At 36.6% G+C, this 23,555-nt stretch overlaps 3 protein-coding genes across 4 annotated transcripts; 1 reads left to right on the top strand and 2 right to left on the bottom strand.

The window, feature by feature from the left end:
* Positions 1-5,937: 5,937 nt before the first annotated feature.
* On the bottom strand, positions 5,938-8,445 carry h2az2a (H2A.Z variant histone 2a). Its single transcript, XM_084113350.1, has 5 exons — positions 8,308-8,445; positions 6,980-7,057; positions 6,699-6,812; positions 6,481-6,610; positions 5,938-6,382 (listed from the first exon to the last, which is right to left on the bottom strand). Exons 1-5 carry the CDS (start codon positions 8,308-8,310, stop codon positions 6,321-6,323), a joined length of 387 nt encoding a protein of 128 aa, XP_083969476.1. The 5' UTR covers positions 8,311-8,445; the 3' UTR covers positions 5,938-6,320.
* Positions 8,446-10,343: 1,898 nt separating this feature from the next.
* Positions 10,344-11,555, top strand: purba (purine-rich element binding protein Ba). The gene has a single exon (XM_084113349.1). It carries the CDS (start codon positions 10,359-10,361, stop codon positions 11,331-11,333), a length of 975 nt encoding a protein of 324 aa, XP_083969475.1. The 5' UTR covers positions 10,344-10,358; the 3' UTR covers positions 11,334-11,555.
* Positions 11,556-17,435: 5,880 nt separating this feature from the next.
* Positions 17,436-22,805, bottom strand: LOC311082720 (uncharacterized protein). Of its 2 annotated transcripts, XM_084113770.1 has the most exons (7): positions 22,722-22,805; positions 22,582-22,642; positions 21,535-21,681; positions 20,912-21,021; positions 20,570-20,759; positions 20,393-20,488; positions 17,436-19,295 (listed from the first exon to the last, which is right to left on the bottom strand). In XM_084113770.1, exons 3-7 carry the CDS (start codon positions 21,671-21,673, stop codon positions 19,240-19,242), a joined length of 591 nt encoding a protein of 196 aa, XP_083969896.1. In that variant the 5' UTR covers positions 21,674-21,681; positions 22,582-22,642; positions 22,722-22,805; the 3' UTR covers positions 17,436-19,239. The 2 variants fall into 2 exon arrangements, with proteins under 2 accessions (XP_083969896.1, XP_083969895.1); XM_084113769.1 differs by having other exon boundaries at positions 22,582-22,722.
* Between the last annotated feature and the right edge of the window lie 750 nt (positions 22,806-23,555).

Raw genomic sequence — 23,555 nt, 5'->3', positions numbered from 1 at the left:
ATGGTGCCCTGGTGGCCTGTATACATTAGCCAGCACAAATTCAAACGTGATTTATCATTTACACTCAATGTTGTTACATTAAGCACCAACACTTCAAAAGAATTGTATTTGAAACTAGACTTCTTAGTAATTTTGAAAGTATTACTATAAATTACAGCAACACCTCCCCCTTTGCCTTTTAGATGAGGCTCATGCTTATAACAGTAATCTTGGGGGGTGGACTCATTTAAAGTAATGTAATTGTTTGGTTTTAGCCAGGTTTCTGTCAAACACAGCACATCTAGGTTATAGTCTGTAATCATATCATTAACAATAAGTGCTTTTGAAGTAAGGGATTGAATATTCAGCAAACCGAGCATTATCATTTGCTCAATTGTATTATATCTGTTTTTTATTTGTTGAACATCAATTAAATTTTTACTCTTAGATGGGTTTGGGAGTTTTTTGTATATCCTAATTCGGGGAACAGACACAGTCTCTATATGATGATATCTAGGTGAAAGAGGCTCTATGTGATGGGATTTATCTGACCTTGGTGACGTGAGACAGCTGGCAGACGTTCGGTTTAGCCACTCTGTCTGCTTCCTGACCTGAGTCCCAAGTCATGTTTGAGGTCTAAGACTATGTGCCATATAACTAGAGAGAAGAGCAGCACCATCCCAGGAGGGATGAATACCATCTCTTTTCAACAGGTCAGGCTTGCGCCAAAAACTTTTCCAATTGTCTATGAACTCTATATTATTTTGCGGACACCATTTAGACAGCCAGCCATTGAGTGATGACAATCTGCTAACTATCTCATCACTCCTGCGAACAGGAAGGGGGCCAGAGCAAATTACAGTACCTGACATCATACTTGCGAGTTCACACACCTCTTTAATGTTAATTTTGGTGATCTCCGACTGGCGGAGTCGAACATCATTAGTGCCGACGTGAATAATAATCTTAGATAATTTACGATTAGCATTAGGCAGCACTTTTAAATTTGCTTTGATGTCAGGCGCTCTGGCTCCAGGCAAACATGTGACTATGGTGGCTGGTGTCTCTATTTTCACGTTCCGTGTAATAGATGTCCTTGTACACATCAAAGACAACATCTATACGCTGGCTCTTCCCCCCTTCGTGCAGCTCCTTGTCCAGAGCTGAGACAGCCAACTGCGCAAAGGAATTGTCTTGGCCCTTCAGTTTCTGTAACAGGCTCATTCCATCAATGGCGGTTGTTGATGGCTCTGGGATTTCCTCAGCTGGGGACACTCTCTTCTCCAACTCTCTGGCCAAAGCTGCCTTGTTGGTCTTGCATAGAGACCCATCCTTGTTAGCTAGGGCCCGAGGCAGAGGTCCCAGAGGATGAGCCAAGACGTCACTCATGTGTAGTTGTCGGCTCTGTGCCACCAAGATCATGTGACCAAAGAGGTTTCTTTCGGCCTACAATACTACCTGCTTGGCTTGCTCCTGGCTGTGTTGCTTCTTCTTGATCTCTGAGAATGTTTTTAAGTTTTTTCTTGGTCATCGTGTCGTAGAAAAGTATCACTCTTGTTTCCAGATATTCTGTCTTGAAATTTTGGTAAACCTCTTCTCCAATCTTCTTGGCCTCAAGTAGTTCATTTGCCACATCAGGTGGGGCTACAGTTACAATTGACAGACTGACAAACTCTTCTTGTTTTGGACTGAACGGATTCTGCCAGCAATTTTCCAGGAGATCAAAGATGGACTGGACAATCTGCCTCATCTCTTCTGAACCTGGGCAGCTGTAGTTCTGGATGATTCAGCTGAGAATCACCCCAACCGACCATCTCTCTTAGCTTTCTTAGGTATGTGCTGCGGTACTCTGCTGTCAGGTAGTACTTCGGGAAGCCCTTTGTTCCTCCTGCTGTCTGTGTGTCCTTGTTGATGGTCTCCTCAATGGTCTGGTTGACTGCATCCACTGGAAGAAACAACTTAACTTAGCATCACAAAATATGCAAGTGTAGGTGAAGGCCTGTCGGTGTGCAAGTTTGTGCACAAAGCTAAAATATCACAATGGATCCAATGTCCGCGACTGTTTGCCGAATGACCGCGAGCTGTCCGGTAGTTAATATTTTAGATTGACATCGGAGCTGTTTATTTTGTGGTTAGAAAACGGCATAATATAATAGCAATGAAGGTTGTGACCAAGATAAACACCGATTTTGGAATAAAATGGGGTTTCTGGGCATATGTGTTAATATCTACCTGAAATTCAACGTTTCTTATTTTCTTGTGTTACAAAGCTGTTACCTAATACATTCCACATGAACCTGAAAACAAAACTTATTGAAATATATTATACAAATCGTATGTACATTTTATGACTTTCCAATGGTAGACAGTAGAGTCAACAATACATGTGTTATTTTTCTTTTCTTTTATATTTTTTACAACTCAAAACAACAAAATATCAGTGTGAATTCAAAGATATCGACTTTATTATGCATGTTAATATTTACAAATATTTTAGTTTGCTTGGTATTAATATTAGATCACTGTTATTATGGTATTGGACGTTTGTGTATTTTTCAAAAATAATTCTAATACATAAAAGTAGGAAAATTACCAATTCTAAAAAAAAGTATAAAAAGCTGGGACTGTGGAAAGGTTATCATATTAAAATGAACTTATATTAACCCCATAAACAATTTAGTACAGGTAAGGTTTTGCCCACCCAGATGGTACCAATATCTGGTCTGGCCCATGGACTATTAGTGCAAAGAACATTTTAATAATTAAAAAGAGCCTTTTTCTAAGAACATTTTGTGGAATAGAAAGGTTCCATGTTAAAACGTTCTTCATGGAACCATCAAAGCCAATAAAGAACCTTTATTTTTAAGCGTGTTAATCATTCAGTAGGCTACCATGATTTATACTAATAACGCATGCTTTGGAAACATAATCAGAGTTTCAAGGAGGGCAGTTAGCATGTCTCAAAAAGGCATTAGTCTGACTGAAATGCATAGTTGTATTACTGCATGTCATCTGAGGGAGACTAGACAGAGTGTATAAATTATGCATCTGTTCTCGGCTAGACGAATCCAGAACAACTCCCAAATGTAATGCTCTCAGCTCTTTGGGAATCAGTCACATTTAAATCTAAACCATTGGGTGATTCTCGTATGAGATTTACCTCTGAGAAAGACTTGAATGGATTTTCTGATATTGTACTTAACATACAGTATATGTGTACAAAAAAACAGCATATAACATATTTTTTTGCTTTACATTGATCAAAAGTGACAATGAAAACATTTGTAATAATGTTAAACAATTTCTTTCAAATAAATGCTGTTCTTTTGAACTTTCCATTCATCAAATCCTGAAAAAAATGTTTTCCATTAAAATTAAGCAGCACAATGATTTTTACATTAATAATAAGAAGAACTGTTTCTTGAGCAGCAAATCATCATATTAGTTTTTTTCTGTATTTTGGATCAAATAAATGCAGCATTGGTGAGTAAAATAGACTTTGTTCAAAAACATTACAAAATCTTACTGACCCCAACAATTTTGAACGGAAGTGTAAATAGGAATATAAAGTCATTATCATTATTTTGTGATAATTATTGACAGACTGCACATTATTTGTGTCTTGCTATATGGCTATTTTCAAAAAAACCCCTGAATAAATATTGAGATGACTTAATGCAAGAAACAACTAAAGCTGTGGAAATCATTTGTCTGGCATAACTCAAAAATACCGTTTAGTAGTCTACAAATCTGTTTCTTACCACTGAAATATGTAGGCCTATTTTATAATTTTAAGCCAGTCTCTCAAATGTAAAGTACTCTGTCTAAAAAGAAGTCCTGAAATATTTCATCAGCTAAATTATTAAAAGACAGCAGATTTTTCTCAGAAGTGATTAAGTGCCAGAAATCTCAAAAAAAAAAAAAAAAAAATGAACAGAGAATATTAATGGTTATGATTACACTATCAGCTGTAGAGCAGAATAGTAATATAAAGATATTTATTCATGGCTAATGTAATGCAAGCACAAACTAACTATAACACAAGGGAACAACATGATGAGACCTTTTTTTTAATAATTAAAAAATACAATTTTATAGAGGCCTACCTTTTTTAAATATATATTAATTTAGACATTTATGTGATTTAATTAACAACTTATTTCAAATAGATCATATTTTAATACATAAAAATAACCTATATCTGTCCATGCAAGGTGATGTTCAGGAGTGCAATGATTCTGGACATAATTAAATGTTTAGAGTTAAAACAATATTTTGACTACAAGTTAAAAACTTTTATTATTTTTTTTAAACTCAAAGAAGGGCTAAAAGCCTGCAGTACAGGATTATATTTATGGGATTGCCAACTTTTTCATTTATATTATTGTATCTTGTCCTCAGCCCCCTCCCTCCATTACTCTCTATTGCTATATATAGGCTTCTGCATTGCAGATGTCCCATAAAGCAAAGCCTGCAGTCGTGTGTGAGATCTTGTTTTAATTCCCAGGTTAAAGCTGTTCGATCTCTCTCTCTCTCACACACACACACACACACACACACACACACACAAGCATCGACTGCATAACTGATACAGCATGACACAGCAGAACATTGAGGTGTATAACACGCACAAACATGCTGCATGGTCGGTACAAATCTGACAAAGCATCAATAATCACCTTGCTGCAGTTGTCTAGGACATTTGAAACCAACGCTTTTGCATTTAACATGAATGTTTTTAGGTTTGTGAATCTACAACAGCTTCCTTTAGACTATTTTGATACCTGAAGGGTTAATGTTGTAGACTAATTAAATTAGGCATAAATCAGTGCTCGTGTAGCTGCCAGTTTACTAGAACATGAGTTTGACCGTAGCCTAAACATAGTCTATCAGTGTTAAACAGAAAACCCAGGCAAACACTCTATTTGGAGGATTTACTGTTAAATGGGTTTAGATTGAATATTTTAAATTTACGTGCGAAAGGGTTAAACAACTTAACTGACACAACAAAAGTGCATATTATGACACACTGTCTATTCAAACTTACCTGCAGCACATTATAAGTCTTATTCCGATTCGCCTGTGAACTGCACACACGAGTGGCTGTCATCAAAAATGTTTGTTTGTTTTATGAATGCTTATAAGGGAATGATCATTTTTGTATTGAAATACTCAAATATCCTCCCACACGCAAACAGGATACTTAATCTCAGGAAGAAAATAGGCTATTCTTAAAAAAATGGTCTTTACCGCCACCTAACGTCCACCCTTTGCGACGACATTTTACTACCCGATGACAGGAAAAAAATATGTTAGAAAAAAATTCTGAAAATTAAATGCTGGGCTCTTTGATTTGATGATCTGTGAAATCAAATTACTATTATAAAACGCGTTTTAAAATTCATACTTTTAACTAGATGATGCTCGTTTGCAGCATATTTATAACAGCCGTCTGGAACTATCACTGGGTGCATAAATATTTAATACAATTTTACAAATTTATAATTAACTGTTAAACACATTTGATTTATCAGGGAATAAATAACATGCACTGCTGTGCATCTATTACTATACTGATCACCACACAAAATTATAAATGAACAATTAGCAAATCTTTACTAGACTGATACACATTTAAAAAAAAAAAAAACTTTAACCATATTCGATAATTATTTAAATTTCATAAAAAGATATACTTAAGTTGGTCAAGAAGCACTCTTAACAAACTAATTGCATTTAACAAATTTTGTAAATAGCATGCAATTAGGTGTCCAAAAACATTACACTCAAGTATATTATTTTAGTAAATTATTTCCTATTTTTAAAATTATACTAAAGTGTACTTTCTCAAGGTTGTCTCATTCATTTTATGTAAATAACACATTATTTCTGTATTAACTCTGATTCAAATGGTATCACTTTGTCAGAAGAACATGGCAGATAAAATAAAAACAAACATTTTGGTTTTGTATAAAATGTTTTTATCACTTCCATTTTTCAGTATAAAACAGCTCCATAGCTCTGGCCAATTCAACAAACAATTCCACAGTCACAGCAGGAAAGATCAGACACTTCCTGTTTGTCTCTCTAAAATACCTGACATTTGGGTTGGGGTGGAGGAAGGGGGGGGGGGGGCTTATTTGCCATTCTAGTTTTGGCGATATAACATTAACACAAAACTCTAACGAATCACTTGTGGTTAGCTAGTATAACATTAATATTAACTTAAAAAAAACAAAAACAGAAAAATAGAACGGATGAATGGATGAACAAGCCGATCTGGTCACACATCCCAAATGCAAGTCCTCGAGTCCATGTCAGCATAGCGACCCCAAAGGGAACTACGCAGTCTTCTGCTGGCCCTTCTTCCCGATCAGAGACTTATGGATGTGTGGAATCACACCTGCGAGAAGACAGCAAACACGCAAATGATTCACATCCTCATCTGTCAACACATCAGTGTGTATGCAACATACACAACATAAACAAACTCCAACTTACCACCACCAGCAATAGTTGCCTTGATGAGGGAATCCAACTCCTCATCTCCGCGAATGGCCAGCTGTAGATGGCGAGGAGTGATACGCTTCACCTTCAGATCTTTTGAAGCATTTCCTGCCAACTCCAAAACCTACAACGAGAATTAAACCTGATTAATAGCTTGCCACACATCAGCACGCATTTGATTTGCAACATGCGAGTCAATGGCAGAGTCTTACTTCAGCTGTGAGATATTCAAGGATGGCTGCGCTGTACACGGCTGCTGTTGCTCCCACACGACCGTGGCTTGTAGTGCGGGTCTTCAAGTGCCTGTGGATACGACCCACTGGGAACTACAAATTTCAGATATGCATTCCTTACAAAGTTGTATCTGACTCGAAATATTGTGACCCAACAAATTCCACATCTACGCCCATTTTACTGAAGGCTATTTAACAAATGGATCATTTATTTTGGGAACAGAAAACCAGCAGAGCAAATAAGAAAAACAGAAGCTTACCTGAAGTCCAGCCCTTTGTGAGCGAGACACTGCTTTTGCCTTGGCCTTGCCACTGTCTTTACCTGCCTTTCCTCCTGCCTACAAAACAATAAATAGACTCAGATCCAGCGCATACAAACAAACATATTCAAGTTTGCACAAAACAAACTAGCAGCATATAACAGTAAGAAAACACAATTATTGGCGGTTTAGGTTAATTGCACTCTACTATATGAGCTGTGCGAATTAAATAATATTATATTAAGAGATTATTTTTTTATATCTAAAACAATGTAATGTACTATTTTTTTGTATGTAAAATATATGTACTAAAAATAATCAATTAATACATGTATTAATATTTCAATCTGTAAAACATTACGTTTTACATACAAAATTAAATTACACTTCATTTTAATAAATACATGTTCTTTTTATACGTAAAAATTATATGCAATCAACTGTAAAGTAACGTAATATATTTAATTGATCATACGTTAAAGTTTTTTTATTATCTATAAAGTATGTCATGCGTGTCAATTATTGTACAAATCATGAAGGCATGTATTATTAATGCATTACCCGGTATAGTATAAACAGAAGGCCTATAAAAAAAACAACAAAAAACGCAGGTTTGGAGAAAATACTCCACTTTTCTTGCCAATTTGCACAGTTTCCCATCCAGAGGGTATGAGTAAAACATATCCATTAGGAATGGGATCCTACTCTTCCTTCACATGAATTAAAGTTTACCTAAAAACTTAAAGCAATGCCATCTGCCACTTCACTGAATGCCAATGAGTCCTATAACAGCCTGTTAAAGCAGGTAACGTTAAATCTCCCGCTCATATGACTGCCACCCTAAATTGGCAATATAGGTTGCCCGTGTTTCTGCCATAAACCTGCACATACAAAAAAATGCATAACGCAATTCCTAGGAGCTGGTGGTTTTTGAAGAACTACACAATAAATGAAAAGTGTATATAAAGTGATCAGCGCGAGCTCTCCACTGCCGCTGACGGATTAGCTTAGCTTTACTCTGCTTGGAGAAATTCCACAACAGCTGCGACGTATATCAACATAACCTTTAAAACATATAAGATTGATATGTTCAAGAACCAAATCATTTGCATTGGGACGAGAAACGTCGTGATAAATTAAATAAAAATTACAAAAAGACTATTAGCACGCGCTACTCTCGCGGGTTAAGAGCGCTGAATCCAACCTGCGTTAGCTCGGAGCTAGCCGTAGAATATTTAAACAGACGACAAATGAGCAATATAACAAGCGGATGGACATTTCGAGTTAAAGAAAATGGTTATATTGACCAAGATCGAAGAATTTCATACCATTTCAGCGAAGTATTACTTTGAATGGGATCCAATGAGGTTTGAATAAAATCTATTTCGCCTCTTGACTGAGAGGAACAATAAACTCCGTTCAGCAGAGAACGCTCGAGGCATACCGAGAAGTGGAACCAGCCAATCAGAATATCCGTTGTTCGTTCGAAATTCGGGAAGGCCAATGAGATTTCAGCATGTATCTGCTTCTACCATCCCCCATCGATGAATGATGTTCGTAGAGGATAAAAAGTAGGCGGGACTTTAATAGTTGACAACCATAGATATCATATATAAACGCTAGATGTCTCGTGCGCGCTGCTGGCCAATGGAGGTCGACGTCCGCACGTGGCGGCCATCATGCCACAGGCAGCTCGCTCACTCGTTTAATGGTGCATGTACTTTTAAATAACCATAACTTGCTCAATTTTCTACCGATTTTCAAATGGTTTGGTTTGTTATAAACGTCAGAGATGTAGTTATGACACTGCATACATACACTGCATACATATGAATAATTATAACATACATGTTCAAGCATTCGGAATTATAGCCACGTTAATAACGTTTGTAAGAAACTAAACCGTTTGTAAATCCGTCAAGATTTCAGCGAGATAAGAGGATTTGTGTGCATGCTGATCACTCACCTTACATTAAGCCTGCCTGTGACAAGATGGCCGAACGGTGATGCCGGAAGTGACTGCGCCATAAGACATCTAGCGTTTATATATGATATCTATGGTGACAACTGCATGAAATTTACTCGATTTACAGAAAACATTAAACCTCTATATTTAGAAGTCGTAAATGATCATCGAGCATTACATAAACTTATGATTTCATGTTAATAACAAGGCTTAAGAGCAAGATAAATTATAAAACCAAATAGAAATTATAATCAAAATGTTATTCAGTACATTTCAGTATTATTCAGTATAAATCGTAACTGCCACATGAGGCGAAATCAAGTATTAAAACATTTTCTGTTGATAATAATACATTTTTGTCCTTTTTATAAATATCAATTTATATAGTAAAATGTCAAAATGAGACTCTGACTTTGATGTATAAAGAAAGGGAGTTCTAAAACTCTATCTTTGATTTAAAAAAAATGTTTATACAGATTGCTGTACTTATGGATTATTACTTACACTTATATATACTAAGTCAGGGGTTTTGAAACTTTTTGATATCAAGGACCCCCTTTCCGAGACAGCCTTCCTCGTGAGAAAATATGAACGTGATTATTTGTATGCATAAAAACCATAGACGATAAAAACGTAAAAAAATGCGAGAAAGGGCACAGAAGGCTGGTAAGCATGAAATGATAAAAAAAATAAGATGTTGTACGGTAAATAATTAATTGTGATCATACTGTCGTTGTATTAAGGCCAAAACAAATGAATATCTGTAAAATATTTACTTTGCTTCATGTTGGCAGTGCGGCAGTCTTTTTTCCTGACTGTAAACCTCAAGGTAAACATTTTTTATTTTTTTATTAGTATCAATAGTGTCTGAATTCAATTAAATGTTCTGTCTTATTATTTATAAATTACATGTATTTTAAAATATATCAACGAGATACATGTATAATAAAAATGTATTTTAAACTTTTTGTGATAACTTTATTTAGAAGTTCTTTTAAAGGGCTAGAAAATTGTGACTACCGCTGTAGTGAGCGACTGAGTGATGATTCTGTATGTACAGTTCGAGTGTTATCTGCAATAAAGTGCTTGTTTTTTGTACGTTATCGACACCACTGTACGCCAATCGCCCATGGTACTGTCAAAACAATAAGGTGGGATTTACACTTTGACAGGCAGTGCAAGTGAGCCAAAGAGAATGGGGATGTGGTATTTACTCGCACAACAGACAGGTCGCGGGCCAATTGGAGAAGCGAATTTATGACTGACACGTCAAACGTCCAATCACAAGATGTTCCTAAGACAGTGACGTTCCAGAGCTATGGGCCATTCACACGACGTTCTCATGCCTCAGAACGGGTCAGAAGGCGGGACCTGACGACATACGGATGGGAAAAAATAACGCAGCTCTGGGTGATGGTGAAGATGGCGGATGGGGATAGTGGGAGTGAGCGCGGTGGAAGCAGCGGCGGCGGCGGTGGCAGCGGAGGAGGAGGTGGCGGTGGTAGTGGTGGAGGAGGGGGTGGAGGCAGTGGATTCCAGCCTTTCCAGAGGGATCAAGAGACCCAGGAGCTGGCGTCCAAACGCCTTGACATCCAAAACAAGCGCTTCTACCTGGACGTGAAACAGAACTCGAAGGGCAGGTTCATAAAGATCGCCGAGGTCGGCGCTGGTGGCTCCAAAAGTCGACTGACACTTTCCATGTCAGTCGCGGCGGAGTTTCGGGACTACCTGGGGGATTTCATTGAGCACTACGCACAGCTCGGACCCAGCACCCCGGAGCAGATCGCCCAGTCCTCCAGCGGCGAGGACGGCGGGCCTAGGCGGGCCTTGAAGAGCGAATTCCTAGTGAGGGAGAATCGCAAATACTACCTCGATTTGAAGGAGAACCAGCGGGGGAGGTTCCTCCGGATCCGTCAGACCGTTAACCGCGGGCCTGGTGGTTTTGGCGGCGGCGGAGGAGGCGTGCCCGGGGGTGGCATGCAATCCGGGCAAACCATTGCCCTTCCTGCTCAGGGTCTCATCGAGTTCCGCGACGCCCTGGCCAAGCTGATCGACGACTACGGCGGGGATGATGAGGAGCTGCTCGGCGGCAGCGGCGGCGCCGGAGGTTACGGGGAGCTTCCCGAGGGCACGTCAATCACGGTGGACTCCAAGCGGTTCTTCTTTGACGTGGGCTCCAACAAGTACGGGGTGTTTCTGCGGGTGAGCGAGGTGAAGCCCAGTTACAGAAACTCTATCACGATACCCTTCAAAGCGTGGAGCAAGTTCGGCGGAGCTTTCAGCCGCTACGCCGAGGAGATGAAGGAGATCCAGGAGCGACACCGAGATAAAGTGTACGAGCGGAGAGGAGGAGAGGAGTCGGAGGGCGACGACATCGATGACGACTGACGGTGACCCGGACGGGTGTTCCCTTGCTGGGGCAACAACCTCACACTGAGCGAGAACCACGCGCTGGAGTGGAAAGAATTACCCGTGCATGAAACGAAGAACATTAAAGCTCTATGGCGAATAAAGATGTTTGACTGAGAAACACTGTCATGTATATGTAAGAGAATCCTGTTTAAAGCAGTATAGACGATGTTTGGCTAGATAAATGGATATTTCGGCTGGCTGCTCTATAGGTCTTGTCATTTTGAAAGTTCTCTCTTTTACAAAAAGACTCCCTCCCCCATCACTCACTCCCTCACTCACTCAGAGACTGAGTTAACAATAGAGTCAACCGGGACGTTTAGTGTTAGTGTATCTACTATAGGTGTTTTTGGTGTTGTACCATATGATGGAGAGCAAACCAGCATCATCTGAATGACTTGGTGTGAATCTTATAGTTAGCTCATTCGGAAAGTGTTCTCCGCAAATGTGTGTGTGTGTGTGTGTGTGTGTATATGTATATATATGTATATGTATATATATATATATATATATATATATATATATATATATATATATATATATATATATATATATATATATATATATATATTATAAGACTCAGATCAAACAGTGTAAAATTTGGAGACCGTTAAAGAGTTCAACTTGTGGGCACACAATACAGTTCAAGCAACAATGTACAAATAGTTAAAATGGTGCTATAAAACCATGCTCCGCCAACCTGCTCTGACTATTGAGGTTCACGCGGGCTGGTGAGTTTTATTTTGTTTTCCTCCTGTTTCAGGGTAGAGCAAATCACTCTGATTGTATGTACTCAATTTGGAAGTGCATTAGTGCCGATGCCACTAAATTTACTAATGATACTGGGCTTGATTTGGCTCTTTTAAAGGGAATGATACTGTAAGCCTGGTATAGGCTTAACATCAGGTCATGACAAATTAGAAGTTTTTGAATTAAATATGTGGAGAGCTTCGGTGACAAAACTGGAAAGGAAATCAAATGTAGAACAACACCCATCTGGCTTTAAATAGATTTATTTTTAAAAAAAAACAATATACAGAAATATATATATATATATATATACAGAAATATATTTATACATAGACATATAGAATCAATTATAAATGCTTCCTGAACAAGCTATTTAAACAAATAAAACTCGGATGCAATTATATATAGGGGGACATTTCTTACTGGTTTTCCATACATTTCCTATAGTCCTTATGGTTGGAAGAGCATAGAAAAAACAAAATTGTATACAAACCAGACTTGACGATGTTCTCTGTTTAGTTTGCATTCCTTTTTTCAACAACCCAAATGACAAAACAACACTCTTCTTTTTTGTATCATTCTCTTCCTCCGCGTATTAAGTTGTTTTTAGGTGTTACATTTCTGAGTCTTACTGCAACTTGTCAGCTTCTCTTCTAGATCTGTCAAAATGTGTGTGCCTGTTTGTGACTTCCCTCTGTTATCCTTTTTTTTTTCTTCTTACTACTGTGTGTGGGTGTTATACATTTTTAATTTGACGAGAGAGTGAAGTTTGATTTTCAGGCCTTCTTTAACCACATAAATTAGCCATACACACCATCTGGGAGCCATAGTGATTTTTTTTAATTATTACTAATTTCAATATCCATATAAGTTTTGACCTCATTCTTGTCTGTACTGTGTTATGTGATAAAGGCAGCTGTTCAGTCAAGTGTGTACTGCTGTAATTCTCCACAAACTTCCTTTGAACAATAAAAATTATCTTTGCTGAGAACATGAGTGTTTGTGTTTCCTCTGATTTAATGTTTCATTCTTTCACAATCCTTGAAAGCTGAATTTTGCTAACAAGAAAGTTTGCAAAAATAATGATTCTTTTTAAAGCTATTCCAGTTTACTTCAACTTTTAATAAAAATGAAATAAAATGCAGTATATCATAATCATCCATCCAGGTGTCTGCAAACTTCCAAAACAATCATGTTTTTTACTTTACAAAATGTAAGTCTTTTGTAATGTTTAGTCTGTAGCCTGTGTTGCTTATATATTCATGCATTTTAGCTGAACTAGTCTTGCTATTTCACATTATAATTTCTAGCTGAATTCATGCATACTGAAGTCTGATTTTAATAGGACTGCTCTTTCACAGAGCCTTGCTCTTATCTGTGTGAAACAGAATCTTGCAAACTCTCCGTTTGTTCCACTTCACAGATTCAGTTTGGCCTCAAGGACATTGCAGGCAATTTCTGCAGAGGTTTTTGCTTGGGATGGTGCAGTTGAAGACAACCCTGAAACCGCCTCTCATTAGAGGTGTTGGCTATAAGGCAAGAATCACTAATACTATTTCTCATACATAGATTTGAACATCCTGCATTGTTTCATCAAATCATGTTGAGGAGAGCTGTGCTATGACAATAAAATGGGCAACTTTTTTGACTTAAAGGGATAGTTCAAAATGTGTATTCTGTCATCACTCACCCTCATGTCGTTCCAAACACGTAAGACTTTCGTTCATCTTCGCAACACAAATTAAGATCTTTTTGATGAAATCTGAGACCCTTCATTGACAGTTACTCAACTGACACTTCAAATATTCTGAAGAGACTCGATCGCTTTATATCATGAACAGATTTAATTTAGGCTTTTATCCACATAAAAATTGATCAGCGAACATAAACAGAAGCTCAGCCGAACCTGCTTGACGCTCAAGAACAAACCTCATTGGTTCTTGAGGAAGCTCAAACGTGCTGCATAACACACGAGAATGAACCTCATTGGTTCTTGCACGTCAAGCAAAAATGTGACAAGTTGGGTGCTTGACAAAAGAAATAATAAAAAACAGAAAAAAATGGCACACCAAGGCTCCAAAAATGTAATAGTGGACTTTCACACAGGTGACGTTTAGAGCATGCAGGCTGTTCGTCAGACAATTAAAAACGTCAAGCAAACATGCTTGAGCTTCCGTTTACCACAACTATGTGAGCTGATGAATGTTTATATGTGAATAAAAGCATAAATTCAATCTGTTCATCATAAAGCGATTGTGTTTCGTCAGATAATTTGGACTAAACTGCTCAATTCACATAGATTATTTTTACGATCTCTTTATGAAATTTTTGAAGCGTCAAAGTGGTAGTTGCGTATCTGTCAATGGAGGGACAGAAAGCTCTCAGATTTCATCAAAGTCCACCCAAAAATAAAGATTGTGTCATCATTTACTATCCTTAATGTCGTTCCAAACCTGTATGACTTTCTTTCTTCTGCGAATCATAAAATACAATATTTTGAAGATTGTTGGTAACGGTCGGTTCCCATTGACTTCCATTGTATTTTTTGTCCATACAATGGAAGTCAATTAAAATTATTTGGTTACCAACATATCTTTTAAGTTCCACAGTCATACGGGTTTGGAACAACATGAGGGTGAGTAAACCTCTTAGCAATGCCCTAGCAACCACTTGTTTTCTTTTCTATTTGCCATACATTTACATATGTGTTCTTGACACTTTCAGAAGTGTTCATATCATAAATGCTGAGATTACCAGATCAGTTAGTGCCATGAAGAAAATCAGAGAGCAAGTTACAGAGACTCTGTGGATTTCAGTTCCTATGGGAATGGATTGAATCTGGAAAGCAAGTCGAATGTTGCAACAGGCTGTGCAAGAAAAGGAAAAAAAAAATTTTTTTATGAAATGTGGTCATTTTGGCTACAAAGAAGAATGCATTCTTGTCTATGACAGAAAAGGAGTTTCAGAATATATTCAAGAAAGAAGTTGTATTTTAACCATACATACATTTAAAATAGTAAATAGCCCAGTCATGTACACAAGGCTGGTTTGTTCAGAACTGCACAGAATATCCGAACATTTATGAAGAATTTCATAACTCACATATATATAACCGATGCTTCATATAGTCAAGGTTCATATAGTCCTTTTCAGGAACAAGAAACTTAGCTCCAGAGGGCCACCGTCCTGCAAAATCCTGCTCAAACTCACCTGACATCAGAAGTTTTAAGTAATCCTGAAGGCCTTCATTAGCTGGTTCATGTGCATGTGTTTAGTTAAAGTTGGAGCTAAACTTTGTGAAACTGAGTTTGGCACTACTTCACAGATTTTTCTTCAAATACCCCATTAATCTCACATGCAATTGTTAAATAAAGGCTGTAATAAAGACAAAACACAGAAAGATGAAGTTAAACAGAACTTTAACTAAAAAACATGTACTCCTTGACTTTCTAAAGAACATCTGTATGGAATGCATGTGATTGGATACATCCTTCCTGATGTTATTTATCGTAAAAACAGTAAAAGACTGTAAAAATCCAACTGTAAAACCTATTAATTGGTTAACAGTATGTTCACTATTCAGTGAAAAAGAGGATATCTGTTTCTTTTAAAAACATTGCAGAAACTCGTGCAACTCGTCTGCTTGCATGGGCATCTAATGACGAACAGCTATTCCTCCTCAATCCCACAACGTCCTATTGCATCAATACTGAGATAAACCCATGTGACCCTCATCTGACGTGATTTCATAACTCACACACACACACACACACACACACACACACACACACACACATATGTCCTAAGCTTCACTGATGACAGTTCAAGGGTATGCATTGGCACGCCTGGCAGAGCGTCCCTGATTTAGGAGATTATTTCACATCCTCTGCCATTCTGAGATGGATGATGATAAGATGCTAACAGCTGTCAGCCAGACTGTCGTTCATTCAGATTGTGCTGAGAGCTTCATGAACAGTCATTCTCAATCCACTAATCCTGGCATATCCATTCACCTTGCCGTGTTTGTATGCCAGGCAGAGCAGACGTGGTTACTACTACTTCCACTTCCTTGTCTGCACAGTTTCACCACTGAATAATCAGCAATGTTCTCTAAAATATGTGCGCACTTAAAAATTGGACACAATGTGTATTGTGTTGTGAATTAATGGCTCGATTCATGTAATAATATTAATACATTTTAATGTTTGATTTGACATTTTATATTTAGCAGACACATTTACATAAAGCAATTTACAAATAATAGTATACATAGAAATACACACTTATGTACATATTTATACAAGTGTCAAATATATGTGCCCGAGAGCCGGTGTTATTTTGGATTAGAATTTATTTTTATATTTATTTTATTTTTATATTTAATTTTAATGAAAGTTTTAGTAATTTTGTTTTGTGCTTTTGTCATTTTTATTATATATATATATATATATATATATATATATATATATATATATATATATATATACAGATTATATACAGTATGTATATATTCAATGTATGTATAAAGTTTTAGTTTATTAAGTTTTGGTGATTTTAGTACTTCAAATTAAAATTTAAATGAGAAATATTGCCTGGCAGCTAGCGGAAATTATATTAATTAAGTAATAATTTTTTTTTCTTTTTTTTATGCTTTAAGTTTTTGTTAATGATAAGAGCTCCTTAAAACAACAACAAATTCATGTGTGTTTTTGCACACTTGGTGAAGAAAGCTATTCTATTCTATATTCTCCATCCATTAATTATCTTAACTGGTTTATTGTTCTTAGGGTCACGGGTGGCCGGAGCCTAACCCAGCACCCTGAACGGATGGCCATTATATTCTATTCAATAAGCAATTTATCACAAGAGCTAACAATACTCACAGTACCACCATGTTTCAAGGACATTTTAAGGACATTTATGTTTATTTTGTTAATGTGTTTTGTCACTTCTCGATCTACCAACATGGAACATTTCTTAAACTGCAAGTCCATGTGATGTGTATAAGTTATGTAAAATTATCTGTAAAAAGTACTACCTACATACACATAGTCAGAACAACGAGCAGGGATGGAGATTTGGAAGCAAGTAATACACCAGTGATGAGGAGGAGCTAAAGCAGGGGGGCATCAGAGAGATGTGACTGCAGGGTTTCCAGGGCTATATTTAGCTGTTGTGTTGCCATGTTCTGATGTATGTGGCGAAACAAGCTAAAACGCATATCCTTGACTTTAAATTTTGCCATATCATTTGTCCAATATTTGAGATTTGTGAAAGTGCAGATGATAGGCTTTTTCACTTTCTCATAGTCATCCATGCATAACACAAAGGCACTAGAAAATATATGTTTATTTGGTAGTAAAACATGTGCATTAATAGAGCGCAATTTCAGTTGAACACCATAAAGCTTAAACTATCCAGGATGATGTGCTTATTCGGATACACTATTTAGTAAATGCATAGTGCAGAATTTAGCTGTGCTTAGATTTCATCAAAGAAACATTTCAGCAAGGTCATCATCAGTCAGTTCATTTGTGATTTCTGGTTCTTTTTGCCATCAATACAATATATATATATAATCTTTCTTTAAAAATTCTGAGAATGTGAATCTAAAGTAAAAATACAGTATATTAATAAAAAAAGAAATACATTTGAAGATATAAAATTCATAGTCAACAAAAGGTTCAACAAGAATGGTAAGCTTGCACAGTGAGCTGATTACTTATCAAGTTATGTTGATAAATATGTATGTTATTTCACATTTACCAAGCTTTCACATTATATGGTTAATAAAGACATGAATATGTGTGTGCAGACCACTACTAAAAAAACAACGCACATCAGCTCACATCAACAACTGTAGTGCAAAGCACATGAGTGATAAAAGTCATCCTCAAATACTGATCTTATATGCCTCGTGGTTGAGCAGAATTTAGCAAATTACATTACGTCATCCGAGTCTGCAGTTTAACCACTTCACCACAAGTGGTCGCTCTTGACTGAGTTTTTACTGTCTCCCTTTGAGTACCAAATTACATACTATGAACTATCATGTCTGGAGTGTGACTTTTACAAGGTTATTTTGTCATCCAGTAGTTCCTCCCTCACAATGCAAGGAAAGCTGCAACTATAATAAGTGCATGACGTAAATGCATCATCTGGGTAAATGAAGAACTTATTCTTGTTAGAATGTTCTGTGTACAAACAATAGTTCACACTATTGATACTATAAAATGGCATAGAATAGTGCATACAGGTTAAAACATATATAGATATAATTAAAATATATATACAGGTTAAAACTGCTTAAATGCTTGAAAAAAGTCACTAGCACTGCATTTATTTGTTATATATATGTTTCTTGAGCCACTAAAAATGCATATTAGAATGATGATATGTGAATAAAAGCATAAATTAAATCTGTTCATATAAAGGGATCGAGTCTCTTCAGAAAATTTGGAATAAACCGCTCAATTCATATGGATTCGTTTTACAATCTCTTTATGAACTTTTTGCGTAGCTGTCAATGGAGAGACAGAAGATTTCATTAAAAAGATCTTCATTTGTGTTCTGAAGATGAACGAAAGTCTTACGGGTTTGGAACGACAATGGGGTGAGTAATTAATGACAGAATTGTCATTTTTGGGTGAGCTAACCCTTTAACCTCATGTCGAATTACGCAATAATACGATGAGTAGTGTGTTCATAAGTCACAAGGTCTGAATTCCATTAGTGAGTATTTCAGCAAGCATTTGATTTAATGCTGGAAATTACGTTAAAGGGTCAAGTTCCAATGTATTTTCTGTTAATGGCTTATTAAAACGGATCATTTTGATAAGCCATGTAATTATCTTTAAGAATGACTAAAAATACTTTTATTGTGCCAAACCATACAGTGCCTGTTGTGTTTTTATAGTAAGAATGCAATTGATTTTACACCTAAAACTGCATGTCAGTAACATTTATAGGTCACGACAAAAAGGCAAACATGCAAAGAAATGGACAAAATACCCCTGCCTCAAAGAACAACAAGGGAATCATTTGCTCTCTCCGATTTTCTCAACATCCGTGTTTCCCCTCAAAGAAAAGGACTGTGTAGATGTAGACTGATCAGGGTCCTTTTGTTACTGAACACTTAAAAGAATTTACTGTAGCTTTTCATGAGCTTCGGTCTGAGTCTTCTTTCTTTTCCTGAAAAATATTGAGAGATTCCCTTTAGTTATTTTTTTTAATTGTCTTTTTTAAACCCACATAGCCTACTGTATCATATCTGATACGCAAATTTCTACGGCCTCTAAATTATCAATGTGATCAAAACTATGTAGAAAAAATCTTCTGACTGATAGTTTGTACTTTTCTAGAAAGTAAAAGGCTTTTTAGTATGATTCTAAATATTCACCTTCAGGTCACAGTAGATCCTTTTTGCTGTGAAATCTTTACTGGTTTTTATCAAATAAATGATACTTTATTATGTTAATAATATTTCAACACTTGGTTTACTTGATTATGCAATCACAAAAAGTTTTTTTTTTTTTTTTTTGAGAACATGCAATACTTTTTTTCTAATTCTTCCATGATTATCAAACATGTGCATATCAAATAAGATGCATCAGGCTTTTAAGGACAGCCTTACACGTTTTGCCTTCACAATAAAACTACAGAGCTTTAATCATAAAACTAAGCATTTAAATATAATTAAATAAACATTTAATTATAAAGCATTTAAATGCTTTACTGTTATAGAGATCTCACTGATTTACGTTACAAGCTATCTGAATTTCATCGTACTTTTTGGCCATACAATATCAGCAACAACATCAAATTGCATATTTTTGCTCAGCTTGGCCCTCTGAATAAAATTTAGATGTTTTTTTCTCCTCGTCTAGTATGAGCTCCCTCATTATTTCGTGAGTAATAAAAGCCTGATGTAGGATACTCAAAAAAAAAAAAACATGCAAACTTTGTCTAAAGGTTAAATAAACTGTTCCATCTAGATTTTTTGGACTATTACTTCACATGTCAGGCTTTACAGGGATAAAAAGCAAGTAAATGCAATTAGGGAGATTCTATATACCGGTATGTTTGTACTAAACCTCACTATTTCAAGGGCTTGTTTACATACAGTATGCTCAAAAGTGTGTTAAATTAAATTATGAATTATATATTTAAGTATATGTTACCAACTTTAAAAACATATCTGGATATCTGAAACTAAATACGATGATGAAGGGAATAAAGTGATAAAGAGAATATATATAAAAGTGAAGCCTACACATAAGAATAGTTACCTTTTTTTGCGGTCTTGGCTGACCTTTCGTACGGAGTTTTCATGTTTTCATGTTTTTTGGGTTGAAAAACTTCTCTGTCTGATGTTTGTGTTTCACCTATTAGAATGCAGAACATCATCACTCCTGTTTAACATATACTAGTACAATATTCCTCTTACAAACATTTCACAAAAATACCTTTTATTTTGATTTGAAAATGCGGCATTTGAATTGGTTTAATGGTCACTTTATTTTCATTGTCTTCAGCAAACAGGAACATGCTGGGTTTAGCCACTGATTTCAAGCTCCGCCAGTCATTTGGGTTCCGCTCACCCCATTGAAATAAGAACGTTTCATCAAGGGTGACCTCCTGTTTTGAGGATAATTCCTGTGTATGTGAGAGCAGACTTTGTTGAAAATGTCAGATCTTATCAAATCAAAAATTAGATAATAAAAGCACACGAAACTATTTGACACTATGTCTAAAAATATTCCAAAAAGAACTCAGCAATTACTTTAATTCAGTGTCTCAGATCTTACCTTAAATTTGATGTCTTTATCATCAACAAATGGGAAAATGGCCTTATCTTCCACCTCAAAACGAAACGCCATGCATCTCCTCGTTCCATACAACATTTCACACACCTGGACTGAAGAAGAAAAAGACATATTATATTTAAAGCATTATATTAAGTCACTATGGAAACACTTTCATTAATAGGCAACACTGTTTATAATAACTTTCACTGATAACATCAACACTTGCAGGTGTTGATTATAATTAGGTTAATTTACTGATAGATCCATTAAATAATAATAAGGATACACAATATTTAAAAAGTATATAATTATCTAACATCTGGCTAATTTTACCTCAAAACATAACATGTTAAATGGGGATATCTATAGCATAAAAAAATTGTCAGAGAGTCGTCTCTCAGTTGCTGAATGTCGCGCAACAACGTTACAGTCCTGTCGCGTCTTAATTCTACGTTGTTACAATAGACAGCGACGTTGCCATAGTAGAAATGCAACGTGCTACAGACGTTGCCACAATTATGGGTATTCATTCATTTAGGAGTTATCACTGAGACTAGTTCTGCCTGGATAAGCAAAGAATTTTATGAAGCATTCAGTTGGAAGAGCAGAGACTCAGTCTTTACCTCGACCTTCACTCTCATCCTGATGACTCTGCGTGACCAGAAGAGGGCTGCTCCCCCCCTCGACGGACACACACTTTTGACTGCCGGAGATCAACAGTTGCGCTGGTGTAACATGGATCTGATCTCTGGAAAGCTTCATTCTATACACTGACAAACAAACATCATAGACAAACAGGTAATAACAGCTCAAGACCATAAAGGAAAGTTACAAAATTAAAAAAAAGACTTAGCTGCAAATATCAAGTGTGTTGTGTTGCACTTTACTTGACAGACTAACACAGTCACTGTACACAACAAACATGAAACTCGAAATAGCCTATTAAATTAGCCTATTAAAGTTAACGCAACATATATATTTCGCCCTAGTCCAATTATTAAGTTAAGCATAGAGGCAAAACAATTTCACCCGTTCAACGGGAAACATTTGATTTTGCACGCAAAAACATTGAAATAGTTTTTCCTCCTACCACCTCATATTATTTCCATCACAAGAGTTTTGTTAGAGCGAACGCAAACCTCCAATCTCCAGCAGCAAGTTCACTTCATGACGCGCGTTCAAATTGGCGCGAATGCTTATCATTTATAGGCTAGTCGTAATTATATGTTTAATACGGAGCCCCTAGGGACATGGTGATTTTAAAAATATTAAATGAGAGGGGGGAAATATTTCAATGCATTTGCGTTCGCTCGCCAACGTTTTCCCTTCTCTCGAGATTATCTTTGCAAACCGTTTGTTTTCTTAGCGAGCGAACGCAATGTTTCTTGGAACGCAAAACATTTTGCAACGCAAAGGCATTTAGCCTACATCAAATTTTCCTCCTATCTAATTTTTTCCCCTTCACCATTTCCCTTTAGTGGCTCCGTATCCTATAGCTCGTATTATCAACAGATCAAAATGCAACAGTAGGTAATGACTGAAGGGTGTTTGACTGTGATTTAATAGCCTATAGCCTATGTAAAAAAAAAAAAAAAAAATTAAAAACGACAACCTGCTTCTTGCATCTATCTTGCAGCACTCTTTACAAATTATAAAATGCATGAATTTACCTCAGCTGGTTTTCGGATAAATATAATTTCTCGTCCTCGCGGTTCTGGACCAAAGGAGCGTCTGCAAGGTAACAGTGATGTTGTGAGCACTTATATGGCAGAACTGTGTTTAAAATCCAGCACGTTTGACGCCCCCTTACCGGAATCATTACCGAATTACAGGCTGCTTTAGTCTGTCTCCAGTCTCCGATCTGGATCTGTTGTGGGAAGAATGTTGAGAATGGAACGCCCCCGTCAGTGTTGCCAGATTGGGACAGTGATTTCCAGCCCAAAAGCTCACCAAAACCCGCCCACTACAAGAAAAAACCGCCCAAAAATTTTACTGCCGCCAAAATAATATGATATATTTTCATTACCATGTCATTCAAGGTTGATAAGCACAATTTGTATCTCCTTAAAACAAAATAACAATGATAAAATAAAAAATAAAATTCCAGGAAAACAGATCAAAACAGGGCAATAATTAAGGAGAATTAGCCAATATGACTAAAATGTCCAGATGGACACTGTCAAAACGGCAATCAAGAAATGAACCGATGACTTTAACCCTCGGAAGTACACATTGCAGAACATAACGCAGAATTTAGCAGTCAAACTCATTCATCGTTGATTCAAACCTTTTTCAGCAGCTGTCAGAATCGAGTATAGTGCAATCTGGACGGTGTAAAAGTTGCCGATGTCTGGTAAGGTTAGGCTAGTGTGCACATGGCCATGGACATATTTCACGTCCCATATTTAATTTAATTTCAAGTCATTCAACTGTGCTCTCCTCAGAGTTATATTCACCATCTATCTCCCACCAGGTGTACGTTTTTAGAGTTGCTCACTATCTTACTCTTTACTGTGTAGATAAAACTTACTGTTTAGTAGGCTATATCACTTTGGCATTAGCGATCACTTGAATATACAGCTACAACTTCGCGCTCAATCACATCTGCCTGCTGATCACTGATTGGCTAAAAGTGCGTGCTCGT

Source organism: Abramis brama, assembly GCF_963993115.1.
Source record: "Abramis brama genome assembly, chromosome: 5".
Taxonomy (NCBI): Eukaryota; Metazoa; Chordata; class Actinopteri; order Cypriniformes; family Leuciscidae; genus Abramis; species Abramis brama.
The sequence above is the reverse complement of the archived record's forward strand: the minus strand, read 5'-3'. Positions and strand labels throughout refer to the sequence as shown.

What these genes read in the sequence shown, in the direction of transcription:
- h2az2a (XM_084113350.1), bottom strand. An exon ending in TTGAATATCTCACAGCTGAA is followed by an intron (nt 6,611 to 6,698) that starts GTAAGACTCTGC and finishes TTCTCGTTGTAG; the next exon opens with GTTTTGGAGTTGGCAGGAAA. An exon ending in GGCAACTATTGCTGGTGGTG is followed by an intron (nt 6,383 to 6,480) that starts GTAAGTTGGAGT and finishes GTCTTCTCGCAG; the next exon opens with GTGTGATTCCACACATCCAT.
- purba (XM_084113349.1), top strand. Translation starts at nt 10,359, where the DNA reads ATGGTGAAGATGGCGGATGGGGATAGTGGGAGTGAGCGCGGTGGAAGC.
- LOC311082720 (XM_084113770.1), bottom strand. Translation starts at nt 21,673, where the DNA reads ATGAAGCTTTCCAGAGATCAGATCCATGTTACACCAGCGCAACTGTTG. An exon ending in GGATGAGAGTGAAGGTCGAG is followed by an intron (nt 21,022 to 21,534) that starts GTAAAGACTGAG and finishes TTTCTTCTTCAG; the next exon opens with TCCAGGTGTGTGAAATGTTG. An exon ending in TTTTCAAATCAAAATAAAAG is followed by an intron (nt 20,489 to 20,569) that starts GTATTTTTGTGA and finishes GCATTCTAATAG; the next exon opens with GTGAAACACAAACATCAGAC.